Here is a 15,398-nt window from a genome sequence, read left to right as displayed (position 1 = left end):
AATAAACATGACAGTTTACTTATTTTAATTTAAGACATGTTTTATTTTAATTAAGTTTAAAACTTTTTTATTTAATGTAAAATTATATTTTGTTTTAATTTACTTTCAAATTCTTCAGTTGCTGAAGGGGCTGCATAGTTTTCATAAATTTCATAGTTCAGAATAGCTATAATTGTACCAGATGGTTGCATTCAGTTAAGTTGGACTAGACTGTAATACAAACTGTTCAGTTTGTCAACAATAAAACTGACTGAGATGAGAGAAAGACTGAGTGTGAGACTTTGATATTAGATAAAATGAATATTGATAAAGTTTACCTTTATGTACAGAATCTGAATATCGCAAAATATTTTAAAAAATTGCAATAATATCGTATCGTGCGTTAAGTATTGTGATAATATCGTATCGTGGGATGTATGGTGATTCCCACCTCTAAGAGCTGGTGTGCAATGAGTTGCCGTGTTAGAGGATTATGCATAAGGATAGGGTGAGATGGAGGCAGATGATCTGCTGCGGCAACCCTTATTGGAAGAAGCTGAAAGAAGAAGAAAAAAGGTGGCTATTAATATTTTGAGCCCTTTTGGGGTATTTTCTATATGCATGCATTCCTGGAAACTATAGATTTATCCACTGTTAATATAGGGAAAGAACATAAAAAGGTATTAAATATATCTCTAGAAGGAGAATCTGCATATTACAAGAAAAAAGTCTTTATATAAAAGTGCAAACATGTGCACCTGTTTGTTTTAAAATTAACCAGCTTCTAGTGGCTGTATGAGCACGTAAAATGCATGTTGGTTTAGTCATTCTTAGATATGTTGAAAGTGTCGCCCTTAGAAACCTAAAGTAAAGAGTTTTTTTTTAACATTGAGCATGTGATGTATTTAAATTGTATATTGGACACAGACACCTTGATGCCACCCAAAACCTTCTGTGAATCCTTCTGTGAAAATATACCTCTTGGTGCTTTAAAATTGGATGTCATGAACACAGTCTGTGTTTCACTTTTATCAAGAACACCGCACACCTGAGGAGCTTGTAGTATCAACATGTATATAGGCTTACCCTACCTACCTTGCTTTATTGTGCGTTTTTACTGTAATAGGAACCATAGTTTGCTAAATGAATATTATGTTGTATCCAGTAAGACACAGACAAAAACATGGCTTGCCATGGGCTCCCCCGTGTCACCTATTGTAGCCAACCTTTACATGGAGGAAGTGGAAAGGAAGGCTCTTGGCTCTTTCCAAGGAAGAGTACCCAGCCACTGGTACAGATATGTGGACGACACCTGGGTCAAAATCAAGACACAAGAAGTGGAATCCTTCACTGCGCACATTAACGCTGTGGATAAAAACATCAAGTTCACCAGGGAAGACACAAAGGACAACTGTTTGCCTTTCCTGGACTGCGCTGTGCACATTGAAGAGAACGGCAAACTCAACATCGAAGTTTACCGGAAGCCCACACACACGGACCAGTACCTCCTCTTTGACTCCCATCACCCTTTGGAACACAAACTTGGAGTAATTAGGACCCTACACCACCGGGCAGAACATGTTCCCTCTAAGCCTGAAGGAAAAAAGAAGGAACACACACATGTAAAGGAAGCACTCAAAACGTGCGGCTATCCTAAATGGGCGTTCTTAAAGTCAGCAAAGAGGCACAGAAAAGAAGACCAGACACCAGCGAGGGAGGATAAGAAGGACAGACGCAACAACATTGTCATCCCCTATGTAGCCGGTGTATCAGAAAAACTTAGGAGAGTTTTCTCCAAGCATGACATCCCGGTGCATTTCAGACCCAGCAACACGCTCAGACAAAAACTGGTTCACCCGAAAGACAAAACGCCAAAACACAGACTTAACAATGTGGTGTATGCTGTACAGTGCAGCGAGGAATGCCCAGACCTCTACATTGGAGAGACCAAACAGCCACTTCACAAGCGCATGGCACAACACAGAAGAGCCACCTCCACAGGACAAGACTCAGCAGTCCATCTGCATCTTAAGGATAAAGGACACTCTTTCGAGGATGCCAATGTTCACATTTTGGACAGAGAGGACAGATGGTTTGAAAGAGGAGTGAAAGAAGCCATCTATGTCCACTGTGAGCGACCATCTTTGAACAGAGGCGGGGGTTTACAACACCAACTCTCTGCCATCTATAATCCAGTTTTGAGATCCCTTCCCAGACGCCTTAACGCCCACTCACATCCTGGGCCATCTGACCTCAGGAATTCGCATGATAAGGTGGGGCCAGGTTTCACAATGAACACACCCGAAACTCTGGCTGATTGGGACCCACACCCAGTTTCACACCTTGGCTCAGGCGATTAGAGGATCATCAGGGGGTCCTTTTGTCCCTCTGTGGGGGGATACTCCCACTAGGTTTATATCTGGGACTCTCCACCATTTGACCGTAGAACTGAAGAAGCTTCTCGGATGAGAGGTGAAACGTCTTCAAGTAACTTAAAGAAGTCCAGACGCTTTTCTTTGCAAGCTCCTTTGACTACGATGACCTGGATGACTGAGAACCTTCACAGACATATCCAGTAAGATTTTAAACTAGCTAGAGTCCATAAATTTATCAGGAATGTTTTTTCTGAGATCATATATCAATGGACTTAAAGCAGGGGTCTCAAACTTGCAGCCTGTATATTGACATGAAGGAATATATAGCAATTTGGCCCTTCAAGTTACCTTTTTAAGGAGGATTTGTTTGCTGCTGAGTGCAATGCTAAAGTAAGTTCTTTAAAAAGCAAAAAATTACTTAATATGATCACAGTACAAACATGTTGAGGGATTGGCCGTGTTAGTTCAGTGAGAGTTATTTGTAAAGAAAACAATTTTTCACTAGTAGTCAAAAACTAATGTGTACACACATGTCTGCATTTTTTTGTTAAATAAGAACAAAATTATAGCATAAGTGCTGCCACGTGTCTGACCAGAAAGAGAGTGAGGGAAAGAAATTGCATTCACGTTTACAGTTTTGTCTTGTTATACAAGATCTGAAATGTAAAAAATCACAAAACAACCCCAAAACAAAACACTACATTTTCAGAAATATTTGTAGGTGTTTTCTTCTTTGTTTGTGTCACGGCGATTGTGACAGATTGGACCCAGAACAAATCCAACACAGAAGCGAAATGTACGTGGCAATAACTTATTACAAAGGGTGAAACCGTGAAAACACTAGTGCGAAGAGAGAGAAAACAGGATTAGTACAAGTATTTAGCGAGAGCAACCCCCCAAAACAAAACAAAACACGCGCCATTATTTTTTGTACTCCGTGAACACTAAAGTGGCCCCCCAATGAGATGAAAGTGCCAGCAGTGCCCCATGGCTCACTTAAGTTTGAGACCTCTCATTTAAAGGGTTCTGTACAGCTGGACTTCCTTTTGGAAATCAGAGTTTCCCCTCTGGTGGACAATATATAGAATGCAGGCTGATGGCTTTAAAATTCAGGCCTGGTCTACCCGCATCTGCTACATGGAGTCATGCAGTACAATTCGTTATCTAGCCCAAACTAATTTAATTTCCATACGTAATCCTTGTCAAACTAAATGAAAAAGTAAACAATGGATTCAAAATATGCAAAATGAAACACCGATACAACTTAAGATATAATCTTAATGTCATCTTACAATGACAGCTTTTCTTTATGGAAACATATTTTATAGTAGATGATTAAAACCTCCAAGTGTACTAGAAATGTTTAAATACCCTAAAGAAAAACTCAGCAACTTCTTATTTTGTCTCGGCAGAAAAAAATAAAAAACAAAAAAAGATCTTCAAAGCATGCTAACATGCCATCTTTCACCCTTTTTCCATTTGGGTAATTAAATTTTCCTGTTTGGCACACATGTGTTAATTGTTGAGAACTTTTGCTACAATATTACATAATTTGGGTCTTGATCCGGTTTTCTGACCACCCACTGTAGATCAAAGGAAAAAGAGTTTCCAAGGCGGTGTGAAGCAGCTGACCCAAGTACAAAGGTTCCAATAATTAACATGGTGCCTCAGCTGATGGTGCATTAGTCATGAAGACCCCAAAATTACATAATGTGTCAGGTGGATAGCCTCACAAAGTGAACAGTATAGACCACCACTGTGAAGACTGAGGACTGGGTATACTTACTGCAACAAAATTTGAATGGCTGTCTGATAGGAAGCCAAAAACTGCAGACATATTTAAGCAAGAAAAAATTAATATGTGATTTTATGTGGGTTTTAGAGGTTTTTGTTGATGTTTTTAAGCACTTTTAGCTAAGGCTTACTAAAGTTATGCAAGTGATTTTACAAAATACACTCACTGGCCACTTCATTAGGTGCACATACATTTGCCTTTACAACTGCCTTCATTCTTTATGGCATAGGTTCAACAATGTGCTGAAAACATTCCTCTGATATTTTGGTCCATAATGACATGATGCCAGATTTATCAGCTGCACGTACATAATGTGAATCTCTTGTTCCAACACATCCCAAATGTATTCTATTGAATTAAGATCTCATCACGTTCACGAAACCAGTTTAACAGGATTTAAGGATTTGTGATATGACACATTATTCTGCAGAAAGTAACTATCAGATGATGAGTAAACTGTGGGCACAAGGGAACGGGCGTGGTCAGCAACAATACTCAGGTAGGCTTTGCCATTTGTTCATTTGTTACCAAAGTGTGCCAGGAAAATATCTCTCACACCATTACACCATCAGCAGCCTGAACTGTTAATACAAGCCAGTATGGAGCCATGCTTTCATGTTGCTTACACCAAATTCTGACCCTATTATCTAAATGTCACAGCAGAAACTGAGATACAACAGGGAACTTGTTTCCAATCGTCTGTTTTCCAGTTTTGGTATGCCACTGACACTTATAGCCCCTGTTCTTACACAACTGGAGTGGCACCCAGTGTGGTCTTCTGCTGTTTTAAGGTTCAATGTGATGTGCATTCAGACCTGGTTTTGTTGTATATTAGTTTAGCTTTCAGCCATAAATCAGCAACACTATAACAAACGTACTTGCTCAGGTTTTGGGTTTATTGACGTTAATTATTTCTTGGATAGCCTGTATGGCAGACAGACCCAGAAAAAAAATCTATGCGGAACCTTTTGTCATGAGCGGGTCTGGCTGACCGCTGCGGTGCAACCGGATGTAGCTGAACGAGATATCCGGTTGCAGGGAGCTCGGAAGCTAACGTCGAGCAGAGAGTCAAAATCGTAACATTTTGAGAATTTTCCACGCTGTACTTCGATAACGCCAAAGAACAGAGATGATTAAAGCCATATTAATTTTTAACAACCACGGGAAGCCGCGGCTGATCAGATTCTATCAGTATTTTGTGAGTATTGTAGCAAATACTGCTGAAACAATTTGTTTACCTTACAATCTGTATTTGATTAGCGTTTGTGACCTTTCGTGTAATGAGCAGCACCACATATATTTCAGAAATCCTGACATATTATGAGATATTTTCCTGTAGCCAAGTAAAACTTTTAGCGGATCACGTGAGCAAGAAAGGGAACAAACTTGGAGCTCAGTCACTCTTCAGTTTTACTTCCTTTCTATTAAAATAGACCTCTCTCTATATTAAAGTATATAGGCGTTATATAATTAAGGAGTAGCTATCTATGAAGATAAATCCACTTAAATCGTACATATGTATGTATTAGCCGGACTAGCTGTCCTGAAATCACTGACTTTGCATCATCGTTGTCTGTTTAATTACATAACATACAACATAAATAAATGGTTTTACCAAGAGAACTCTTTTATCGTAGTTATCAAAACTCTCATTTAAAAATGGCGGTAGTGACTGCAGATTTGTCTGTAAGTAGGTTTATTTAATGTGTTTACTGTATAATAGAAATCAAGTAGACTTGCCTTTAAAACATATGATATGGGTTTATATCATCTTATATATTTTTATTTATAAATATGAAAAATATGACAGTGTGGAGTGTACTTTAGTCATGGGAAAGGAATTAGGATTTTATTATGCCCAGTGTATACAAGCCATTGCTTATTTATCTGGCTTCATTTACCCTAACATCATTTTGGTAATATCACAAAAAATAATATTTTAAACACAAGATGTAGACTAAAGGCAACAGGTGTATATGTGTGTGAGCAGTGTGTAGGATGTAAGCTATACGCTTAGAGGGATCTTTCCGTATCTACAGTTTGTATTCCATTCAAGTGTTTCTTGGATGCAAAGTGGTTTTAAAGAAAGTAACCAATCAACTCTAAGTAGGCTTGCATGCAAATTTTATATAAAGTCAGCAAGTACTTGTCTTAGGTTCATATTCCTATTTTAAGGTTCATAATTCAATTAAAATGTATCTATATAATGCCAATTTACAGCATCAGGCATCTCAAGACACTTCATACTGCAAGGTAAAGACCCCAACATTAAGACAATTCCTATTAGTAAGCGCTTGGCAACATTTGGAAGAGGGCGATCACTTTTAACAATTAAATGACATCAAAGTTGCTGACAGCTGCAGGGAACACGAGGAATAAAGTTACTCCTCATGATCTATTTACTTACTGATGTACATAAGAGAATGAACCTCAGTGAGCTATCAGGTTACTGAGGTTCACAGGCTTTTCCTGGAATGATGACGTTATTTTAGAGAAAATTGATTAGTCAGTGTGAGGTAGTTCTGTGTGTGTTTATGAGTTATTTTGAACTGCCTGCTCTGGAGCAGTTTACGTGTTCAGCATAAGTTACTGCGGACATGTACAAAGTGAGCCACCTTCCCATCAGGTTTTAACCCCACAGGGTTAAAACCTGAAGTTACCTGGCTAAATCCCTAATCCTTCCATGAAGTGTAGGCCTCTGCTCCACTCTTTAAACCAACTGATGGCATCTCTAAATAATCATGTGCATTTTTTCTCTCCATTATTTTATATTGATAAAACTTATTGTATAGGACAGCAGGGCTCGCAAAATTTCAAAATCCCTGGTAGCCCTTCGGGCAGGGACTCTTCAGTTTTTGGTAGCCCAAAATAAATGTAAGTAGCCCGAATAAAAAAAGAGAGCAATTTTTTGATTGATGTTTTGTTTCCTTTACAATATTATACATTAAAGTATAATATTGTAATGGAAACAAGACATTAATCAAAAAATTGTTGAAACACAAATTACAAAATTGTATAAAAATTACAATAATCAACTCAAATACTTGGTTCTAATCGAACAGAAATTTCTATGAACTTGTAAGAACTGTAGAACATGAATCAGTCTGTGTCAGATCCTGAATTTGAAATTTCCACCGAAGTCACGGGTAGGAGGCAAGTGGAACCAAGATCTAGGTCATTTGCTTTTTGAAGTTTGCAAAGACTGCTAAATTTTGCCAGTGGTAGTTCACTCTTTGCAACATAGTACGCTGTTCTAAACTGATTTTTCAGGTTTATTTTTAGTATGTTATTTGCAATTGGTGTTTGTTCCGGGAAAGATATTGCAGACTGAGCAATAATGCATTTCTTGCATTTCTCATGGGTTCTAATGGGGGCCTTTCTTAAAATGACTGGTCCCAGTAACAAAGGCGCTTGTCGACTCAGAAATCGAATGAAACTCACAACACACCCGGCAGAACATTATGTTATTTACACGGGTGCACATAAGTGGTCCGCATGTGCGCATTCGCTATCAAAATAAAAGACGCGCACCAGATAAGAAGTTGCAACGCGCGTTTGCGTCCATATAAAAGGCACTGTTTTTGTCCGCTAGAGTGGGATTTTCACGGCACATTCTGCACCACATCTCATCATTTGTTTGAAGCCAGCTCACCTCCTGCAACCACTTTTCTGAGAATACGTGCTTCTTTTGTGGTTCGGACTCCTTCTGACATTTCTTTGGAGGTGGAGGAACACCAAAGTAATTGCTTAAAGGATTTTGCTTCTTCGACATCTTTAAGAGTTCTAAACAAATGTCTGTCCTCCTCTAGAAAATCTTATGTACGCAAACACGCGTTGCAACTTCTTATCTTGTGCGCGTTTTTTATTTTGACAGCGAATGCGCACCTGCGGACCACTTATGTGCAGCCCTGGTTATTTAGCTCGTCATATTGCAGCCACAGAAATTCTTTTGTCCATGAAACCATAAAGCTGCACTTTCTTTTTGCCTTATAGTCTGATTTGTCATAACTTTTCCGTTTTGTGGTAAGCTTTTCTTTGGCTGTCACTTCTTCACGCTGACCTGTCTTATTTGGCTCAGGAGAACTAAAATATATATCCTGCTGCTTTTACACAGGCACTCACATAACGCTCAGCGATTCTCTGCGCGATCAACCTCTCACATGTTTAAGCTTGCTGCGGGAGATTTCACTTGTCATGTTTGCATAGTAAGCTAACGATTGATAAGACGATGTCAGAGGAATTGGTGCGCAAATTATCGTCACTCACCAATCAGTGCTGTCGCTCTCTATACACAGTTCGCGCGATTGCAAAGTGAAAGCAAAAAACAAGCGCAAATTCAAACGCGATTTCAATATGTCACATATTGACAGTGGCTCACCGATGCCAATGACATAATTACCCAGCTACATTTCCGAAAGAATGCAAAAGCACTGACATATATTTTTCCTTCTTATGACAGCCCGACGGGCAGGGCAGAGATAGATTTTGGTAGCCCGACTGGAAAAATCGCTAGCCCCGGGACGTCGGGCTAGCGATTTTGCGAGCCCTGGGACAGCAAATATATCAAATCTGTGATGGAGCAATATTGGCTAACCGATATATTGTTCAGGTCCTACTGTAGAGGTTTTACTTCTTAACGTGGTTAAAAATAAGTAAAACTCTAAGTAATGCATTATTGGCAAATATATTTAGACTTTTTAAAATTAATTTCTATTTATTTATTTTGACAATTTTGGAGTTAATGGAGTTTGTAACGTATTTGCTTGCAGGCGGAGGACATGCAGCAGCAGATCATTCGGGAGACTTTTCATTTGGTATCTAAAAGAGATGACAACGTCTGCAACTTCTTGGAGGGTGGAAGGTAAGTCAGGTGTTCTTTTATGCAATTCTGTTTGTATCACAGGTTACAATAAAACAAATCCTCTATAAATGCATGTGTGTACTCTAAGTACAGCTATAAATGATAAGGTTGTTACTGCTTAGCTAGGCACAGCTGTCACAAAAGCTGGTTTAATAGATCTCTGTCAGAGTGTCTTGATACATGCTCACCTGGGATCTCTGTCAGAGGCAGAGAGGCACACTTGTTGTTTGACTAGTTATGTGTTGTCACATTTTAATTTGACAAATACTAACTGTTGTAAATCCTGAGCCAGGTTTGGGCATTCTGACATTACTTTACAGCAGCTGTGGATGCAGTGGTCTAGCTTTAACCACTAGATGGAGACAAATATTCAAAAGTCTCCATCATATCTTTCAAGTGAATTAACAGCAAACAAGTTTAGTCTATTTCAGAATGAAGCTACTCCTGAATGCCTTTTGAAGTTGTTCTTTTTTTAATCTGCTTTCAGTCTCATTGGTGGCTCTGACTACAAGCTGATTTACCGACACTACGCCACTCTATACTTTGTTTTTTGTGTCGACTCATCGGAGAGCGAGCTCGGCATACTGGACCTGATCCAGGTCAGCTGCTCTTTTGTTGAATGGCTCTTTGGAAATATTTGACATGGAATCACACAACCACTACACCAAGTGAACAAAGCACCAAAGAAGCTTCTTCAGTTGTGAACTGAAGAAGCTTCTCGGATGAGAGGTGAAACGTCTTCAAGTAAACTTAAAGAAGTCCAGATGCTTTTCTTTGCAAGCTCCTTTGACTACGATGACCTGGATGACTGAGAACCTTCACAGACCTAAAACAACTTAGGTCAATAAAATAAATGCAATGTAACAAAACAGCTTGGAAGGGTAAAAATTACACAAATAACAGATCTCACTTTAATAGAAAATTAAACAAACAAACAAAAAAGAAAAAGCCAAGAGAACACTGATTTAAAATCTTAATGTGTTCTTATCACGTCCATTGTTACTGGTCTGTTAAATTAGTCACCTAGGTATGCAGTCTGCTTCTACAAACATTTGTGAAAAAATTTGTGATAGATAGATGAGTCTGGGTTTGGCGGTTTCCAGGAGAACGGTCCTTGTCTGACTGCACTTTGCCAAGTGTAAAGGTAGACACACGGGTGGGTGGGGGTGTTTATCGTGCAGGGTTGTTTTTCAGGAGTTGGACACGGCCTCTGAGTTCCAGTGAAACAAACTATTAATGCTTTGGCATACCAAGATGTTTTGGACAATTCCATGCTCCTAACTTTGTGGGAACAGTTTGGGGATTGCCACTTCCTGTTCCAACATGACTGCAGACCACTGCACAAAGAAGGGTCCATAAAGACATGGATGAGGGAGTTTGGTGTGGAAGAACTTGACTGGCCTTCACAGAGTCCTGTTCTTAACCTAATAGAACACCTTCGAGATTAGAGTGGAGACTGTGAGCCAGACCTTCTTGTCCAACATCAGTGTCTGACCTCACAAATGCACATGTGGAAAAATCGTCAAAAATTCCCATAAACACACTCCTTAACCTTGTGGAAAGCCTCCCAGAAGAGTTGAAGCTGTTGTAGCTGCAAAGAATGGGCTGACATAAAATTAAACCCTATGGATTAAGAATGGGATTTCACTCAAGTTCATATGAATGTGAAGGCAGACAAATGAATACTTTTGGCAACATGGTGTATGATACAAGAAAGAGCCTACTGAGTGAAATCTTACAAATAAATCCCTCTGTTATTATGCTTCTGTTAGCAGAGTTGAAACAGATGTGAGAGGTGAGAGGCACAGTTATTTGGATGACCTCAGCTAATGGATGAATCCAAACACTGTGTTGATCCAAACTGAATTCAAACAGAAATGATTCGAGGAAATTCTTTCAGCATCTATTGCAAGCATGGATGCATTCCAGCAGCTAACAGTTAAATATCCAGGCCAGAGAAACATTTTTTTGCAGTGAGGTGTCTAGGATTATGCCACTTTTCAATCAGAACTGGTGTATCCACATTTTATCTTATCACTCAGATTACTGTTCCTGTTCAGCCGAAAAGTATTGAAGTTTGGGAATGCGTCGGTGAAGACACACTGTACAACACTCACTGTTCTCTGTGTTCCCAGTATTCTAAGATGCTGCTGCTTTAACAATAAATGGCTTAATATGATTGCGTTATTTTGTTTACATCCAAGATTAATGAACAAATTTGGACAATGTTTATAAACGGAACCATTTAAAAACAAATTCCTTTTACTGTATTTTAAACTGACATCAGTGTGTCTCCTTGGAAACAAGTAAATTTTCACTTTTTTATGTCTTAAATTTCCTTTGGCGGTTGTGTTAAAGAAGTAACTTGTTGAAAAGAAAGCCTGTTATCTCAGATACAGGCTGTACAGACCTCTCAACAACATTACTACGCAAAGTGCTGATGCACTCACTTTGATTAGGGCTCACATCTGGCTTCACATCTTTATTGTCCCTTTGGGAAATTTGGAAGTTTTTCTACATTTGGCCTGTGACCATCTTAACTATATGTACTTAATCAGCACTCAGACAGTAATACAAATCTGTTATTGAAAATATTTCCCCTTTTGACCCCATTGTTCTCTTCACTGCAGGTGTTTGTGGAAACGTTGGATAAATGCTTCGAAAATGTCTGCGAACTAGACCTCATATTCCACATGGATAAGGTAAGTGGGGGATAGGGATGCATTTCTGTAGAGCTGCAAGTATTAGTTGAATAATTGCTCAAAAAAACTAAATGTGTCAGTAAATGTTTTCAGCTTTCCAAATGTGCGAATGTGGTTTCTGGCAGTTTTTTGGCAAAAAGAGCCGTCTCAATTTTCAAGAATTTTAAAGACAGTGATATAAAATGTTTAAAAAAAGCACAGCTTAGTCGGTCTGTCTTGTATTAAAAGCACAGAGTAGGAGTAGGCTTCCATATCGGAGCAACATACACTGGTGTTTCGAACTTGTGGGAAACTGTCCATAAATATTTGAATGTGACATTAACATGCTGCCATTACAGAATAAACGCTGTCTTGATATTGACGGTAAAGCTGTAGCAGAATAATTGTGTAGGAGCTGTATTCATGGACAGCTTTTTTCTCTTTACCCATTCAATGAAAAGGTTGAGATAAAAGGGAAGTTTGTGTTTATGACTGCACTGTAGGCCTGAACCTCAGGTAATGTGCAGTCTATTAGTCTTAGCTGTGCAGCCAGATGCTTTTTTGGAACAGCCTCTTTGCTTAACCTTTTCACCTCAGAAATTAATGATTGCATTTCAAATAATATATATCACAGTACATAATAAAGATTTTTAAAACTGTGTGCAGGGCTTCTTTAGAATTGAAGATGTATGTATGTGCTTCAGGCTACATGTAGATCTGTTTTTCTCTTCTTCTAAGCCTAGCTAGATGTGTTGCTGGAAACTAATCAGACACATCCCCGGCCATCTTGATTGAATTTTCCCAGCAGGAAATGGATGTCATGTGGTGTTGTTAGGTTTGGCCTAAGGAATTTTCCCAAAGTGAAACCTGGAAGTGTTTCTTCTTGAAAGAAAAACATGCTCTCGTACTTCTCTGGAGGATAGACGCAACTAACCTACATGGCATTGTAAAAATGTCATTGATACTTACAGTCAGGGGTTTAAAAGAGGCTGACAGATTTGCAGTAGAAGACAGTTTTATACTGCTGTAAGCATTTTGTGCCCACAGGAATTCAAACATCTGAAGGTTGTGATGGAAAGCTGCTTTGCTTTCCAACTAAACTGTATGCATTTCAGCATTGCTTAGTTTTAATTGCCGTGCTTTGCTCTTTCTGCAGGTCCATTACATTTTGCAGGAGGTGGTAATGGGAGGAATGGTGCTGGAGACTAACATGAATGAGATTGTAGCTCAGGTGGAGGTGCAGAACCGCATGGAGAAGTCAGAGGTCAGATCCGTTCTGTTAAAGGAGCGCACTTGAGGGTTATTGCATGTTTTAGCTTGAAAACAGAAACTCTTGTGAACCCGTAAAATTAATCCTTCATAATAACTTTGGTAATTGAACTTTAAGTAATAATGATTTACTGTTAGCATACAATGAATTACAAGTAATTGATTTGCAAACCTTCTATAAACATTAACTGATGGTTCTTGTAAAGTTACACTTGCTGATTATGAAACTTTGTAAATGTTTAATGTAAACATGATTTAAATGGTTGTTTTAGAACCAAAACTGATGTTTATAATACTGGAATTTGTAAGTAGGCAAGTAGCGGTGTTGCGTTGTTGTGAGTTGGCGTACTGTTTTGGTCACCATTCAGAAATCGTGGTTTAGTTACAATATCTCTTGTCACAATACGTTGGAAAATGATGCACCAAGGGCGTCTAAATGTGTGTGTTTATTTAACTCATTTTTAGAATAAGAGCACTGTGAGCACTCACTTGACGTAAAGCGACTATTTGCACATATGATGACTGAGCGTCCACTCATAATACTAAGAAGTTAGTCTTACTGTAATATACGAAAATTCTTTTTCTGCATGATCAGGAGTTGTGCAACCAAAATTAGCACATGGGCATATCTTAAGCCCCTGAAGTATCTATATTAGACATTATGATCTTATCATGTTGCATCCAATTTTGGGTTAAAATGACTCATTTGTAGTGTTTTTGCACCTATAACACCTTATAAATAATTTTAATTTCACGACAATAACAATAATCAAATTTATATTAAAAAAAACCCTGAATGTTGCCTGATGTGTTATGACATCATCGCATTGCTAACAGCCCACTACCAGCTGGCTAAAATCCTACACCAGATGGCACCGGTATGTACAAGTAGACAGAAATATAACTCCTATACAAGGTAAGATTACGTCTGCTTTAAGATTAGCTTTTCAGATTAAGATGACCTTACTTTAAAAATGCTTCATGTAAAGGTGCACCACAAAGAAAACTACTGTAAACAAAAGGAGATTTTACACAGCAAACTTGCAGCAATCTGTATTTCCTTGAGCATTGAGCAAATCGTCTCACCGAGCCAAAACAAGACCGTAGCAGTTCAGTTAGACTTTGAAATGGTCAAGAATAGCCCTTTATTGTCATTGTACATGTACACGAAATTATGGGAATCAAAGCGTGAACACAGTGTCAGTCTGACTGAATGAGGTTAATGAGGTTCTCATTCAGTCACATGATCCTTTCATAGTAAAGTCTATATACACAACATGTGTAACTTAACACTGTTGCAGTTTTACTACAGGATTTCCCCCCGCAGATGCTTAGACTTGTGCCATTACAGAGGATTTAAAGATGAAACGTGATGATTCCACACATGAAGGCTTTAAAGGTGTTTTCTGTGCCATGTTTCTCTGGGCAGGGAGGTCTGTCAGCGGCTCCAGCTCGTGCTGTCTCTGCTGTGAAGAACATGAACCTGCCCGAGATTCCCCGCAACATCAACATTGGAGACATCAATATCAAAGTGCCGAGCCTCTCCCCATTCTGAACAGCTTTCCCGCTGAGCTCTGCAGGGGTGGTGCACTACTGATATAGTCCTTCTCCACCCAGCTCTCTGGTCAAAACTGAGAACACTGTTTTGTTTATTTTTAATAAATGTACCATAAAACCACATAAGTTTACTTTCACCTTTATTCCTGTATGTACGGGAGGTAAACTGTAAGTGATATTTGATGTCTGTTGTATCCATGTTACAGATTATTTGAAGGATTTGCACAATGATATAAGGTTTGATTCTAGAAAGCATTATGCGTGCTGTTATTATATATGTACTATTGTTTGTGGGGATTTTGGGGCCACCCAATTTACCTTCCTTTTCTAAAGGATAAATAAATGATGTCTTAGCCGTGTGTATTTTTCTACACAGCTCTCCCAAATCTGTTTTCAAAGCATTCCCTCCTTTCTGGGTTGAGTTTCTGGACTACATTCAGTTCACTGAAATATGATCTTAGGCTTCTGTTTCTGGCAAACTTATTGGTTTTTGCCACTTATCCAATTTCTCTTGTTTTCATTTTCCATCTCCTTTATATATTTTCCCCCTGATGTCTTTGCGATTTGTGACTAATGGTGTCGTTCTCCAGGGTGCAGAACATGCAAATGATGTTTGGTTATGCCCAAATTTTTAATGTGCTACTGCAAGATCTTGCCAACATCTGGATCATTGAAATGTTTGTATAAAGTATATTTGTGTCTCTTTGGCTGTATTTAGTGGTCAGGTATGTTCAAATTAAGACTTTTATCATGAAATCCTTTTTAGGAAGGAAATGTGTCCTGGTGTCAAAGACCTTTCTTGCGAAGGTAAATTAAATGAATGAAAATCAAAATCCCTGTGGCTGTGCTTTATTCGGTTTGCACATAACAAACCTTGAGTT

The 15,398-nt window shown here is 38.7% G+C and overlaps 1 protein-coding gene across 1 annotated transcript; it reads left to right on the top strand.

Annotated features, from left to right (window-relative positions):
* Positions 1–5,151: 5,151 nt before the first annotated feature.
* Positions 5,152–15,350, top strand: ap3s2 (adaptor related protein complex 3 subunit sigma 2). The gene is made up of 6 exons (XM_084928433.1): positions 5,152–5,347; positions 8,919–9,010; positions 9,498–9,609; positions 11,641–11,712; positions 12,848–12,955; positions 14,390–15,350. Exons 1-6 carry the CDS (start codon positions 5,279–5,281, stop codon positions 14,513–14,515), a joined length of 579 nt encoding a protein of 192 aa, XP_084784559.1. The 5' UTR covers positions 5,152–5,278; the 3' UTR covers positions 14,516–15,350.
* The last annotated feature ends 48 nt before the right edge of the window (positions 15,351–15,398 follow it).

This window comes from Perissodus microlepis, chromosome 1, assembly GCF_051167445.1.
Source record: "Perissodus microlepis isolate ML-2025 ecotype Zambia chromosome 1, ASM5116744v1, whole genome shotgun sequence".
In the NCBI taxonomy this organism is placed as follows: Eukaryota; Metazoa; Chordata; class Actinopteri; order Cichliformes; family Cichlidae; genus Perissodus; species Perissodus microlepis.
This window is presented reverse-complemented; position numbering and strand designations above follow the sequence as displayed.

Excerpts from the sequence above, each read along its gene's own strand:
- ap3s2 (XM_084928433.1), top strand. The coding sequence starts at position 5,279 with ATGATTAAAGCCATATTAATTTTTAACAACCACGGGAAGCCGCGGCTG. Across the intron at positions 9,610-11,640 it reads GCATACTGGACCTGATCCAG|GTGTTTGTGGAAACGTTGGA; the intron begins GTCAGCTGCTCT and ends TCTTCACTGCAG. Across the intron at positions 12,956-14,389 it reads ACCGCATGGAGAAGTCAGAG|GGAGGTCTGTCAGCGGCTCC; the intron begins GTCAGATCCGTT and ends TTCTCTGGGCAG.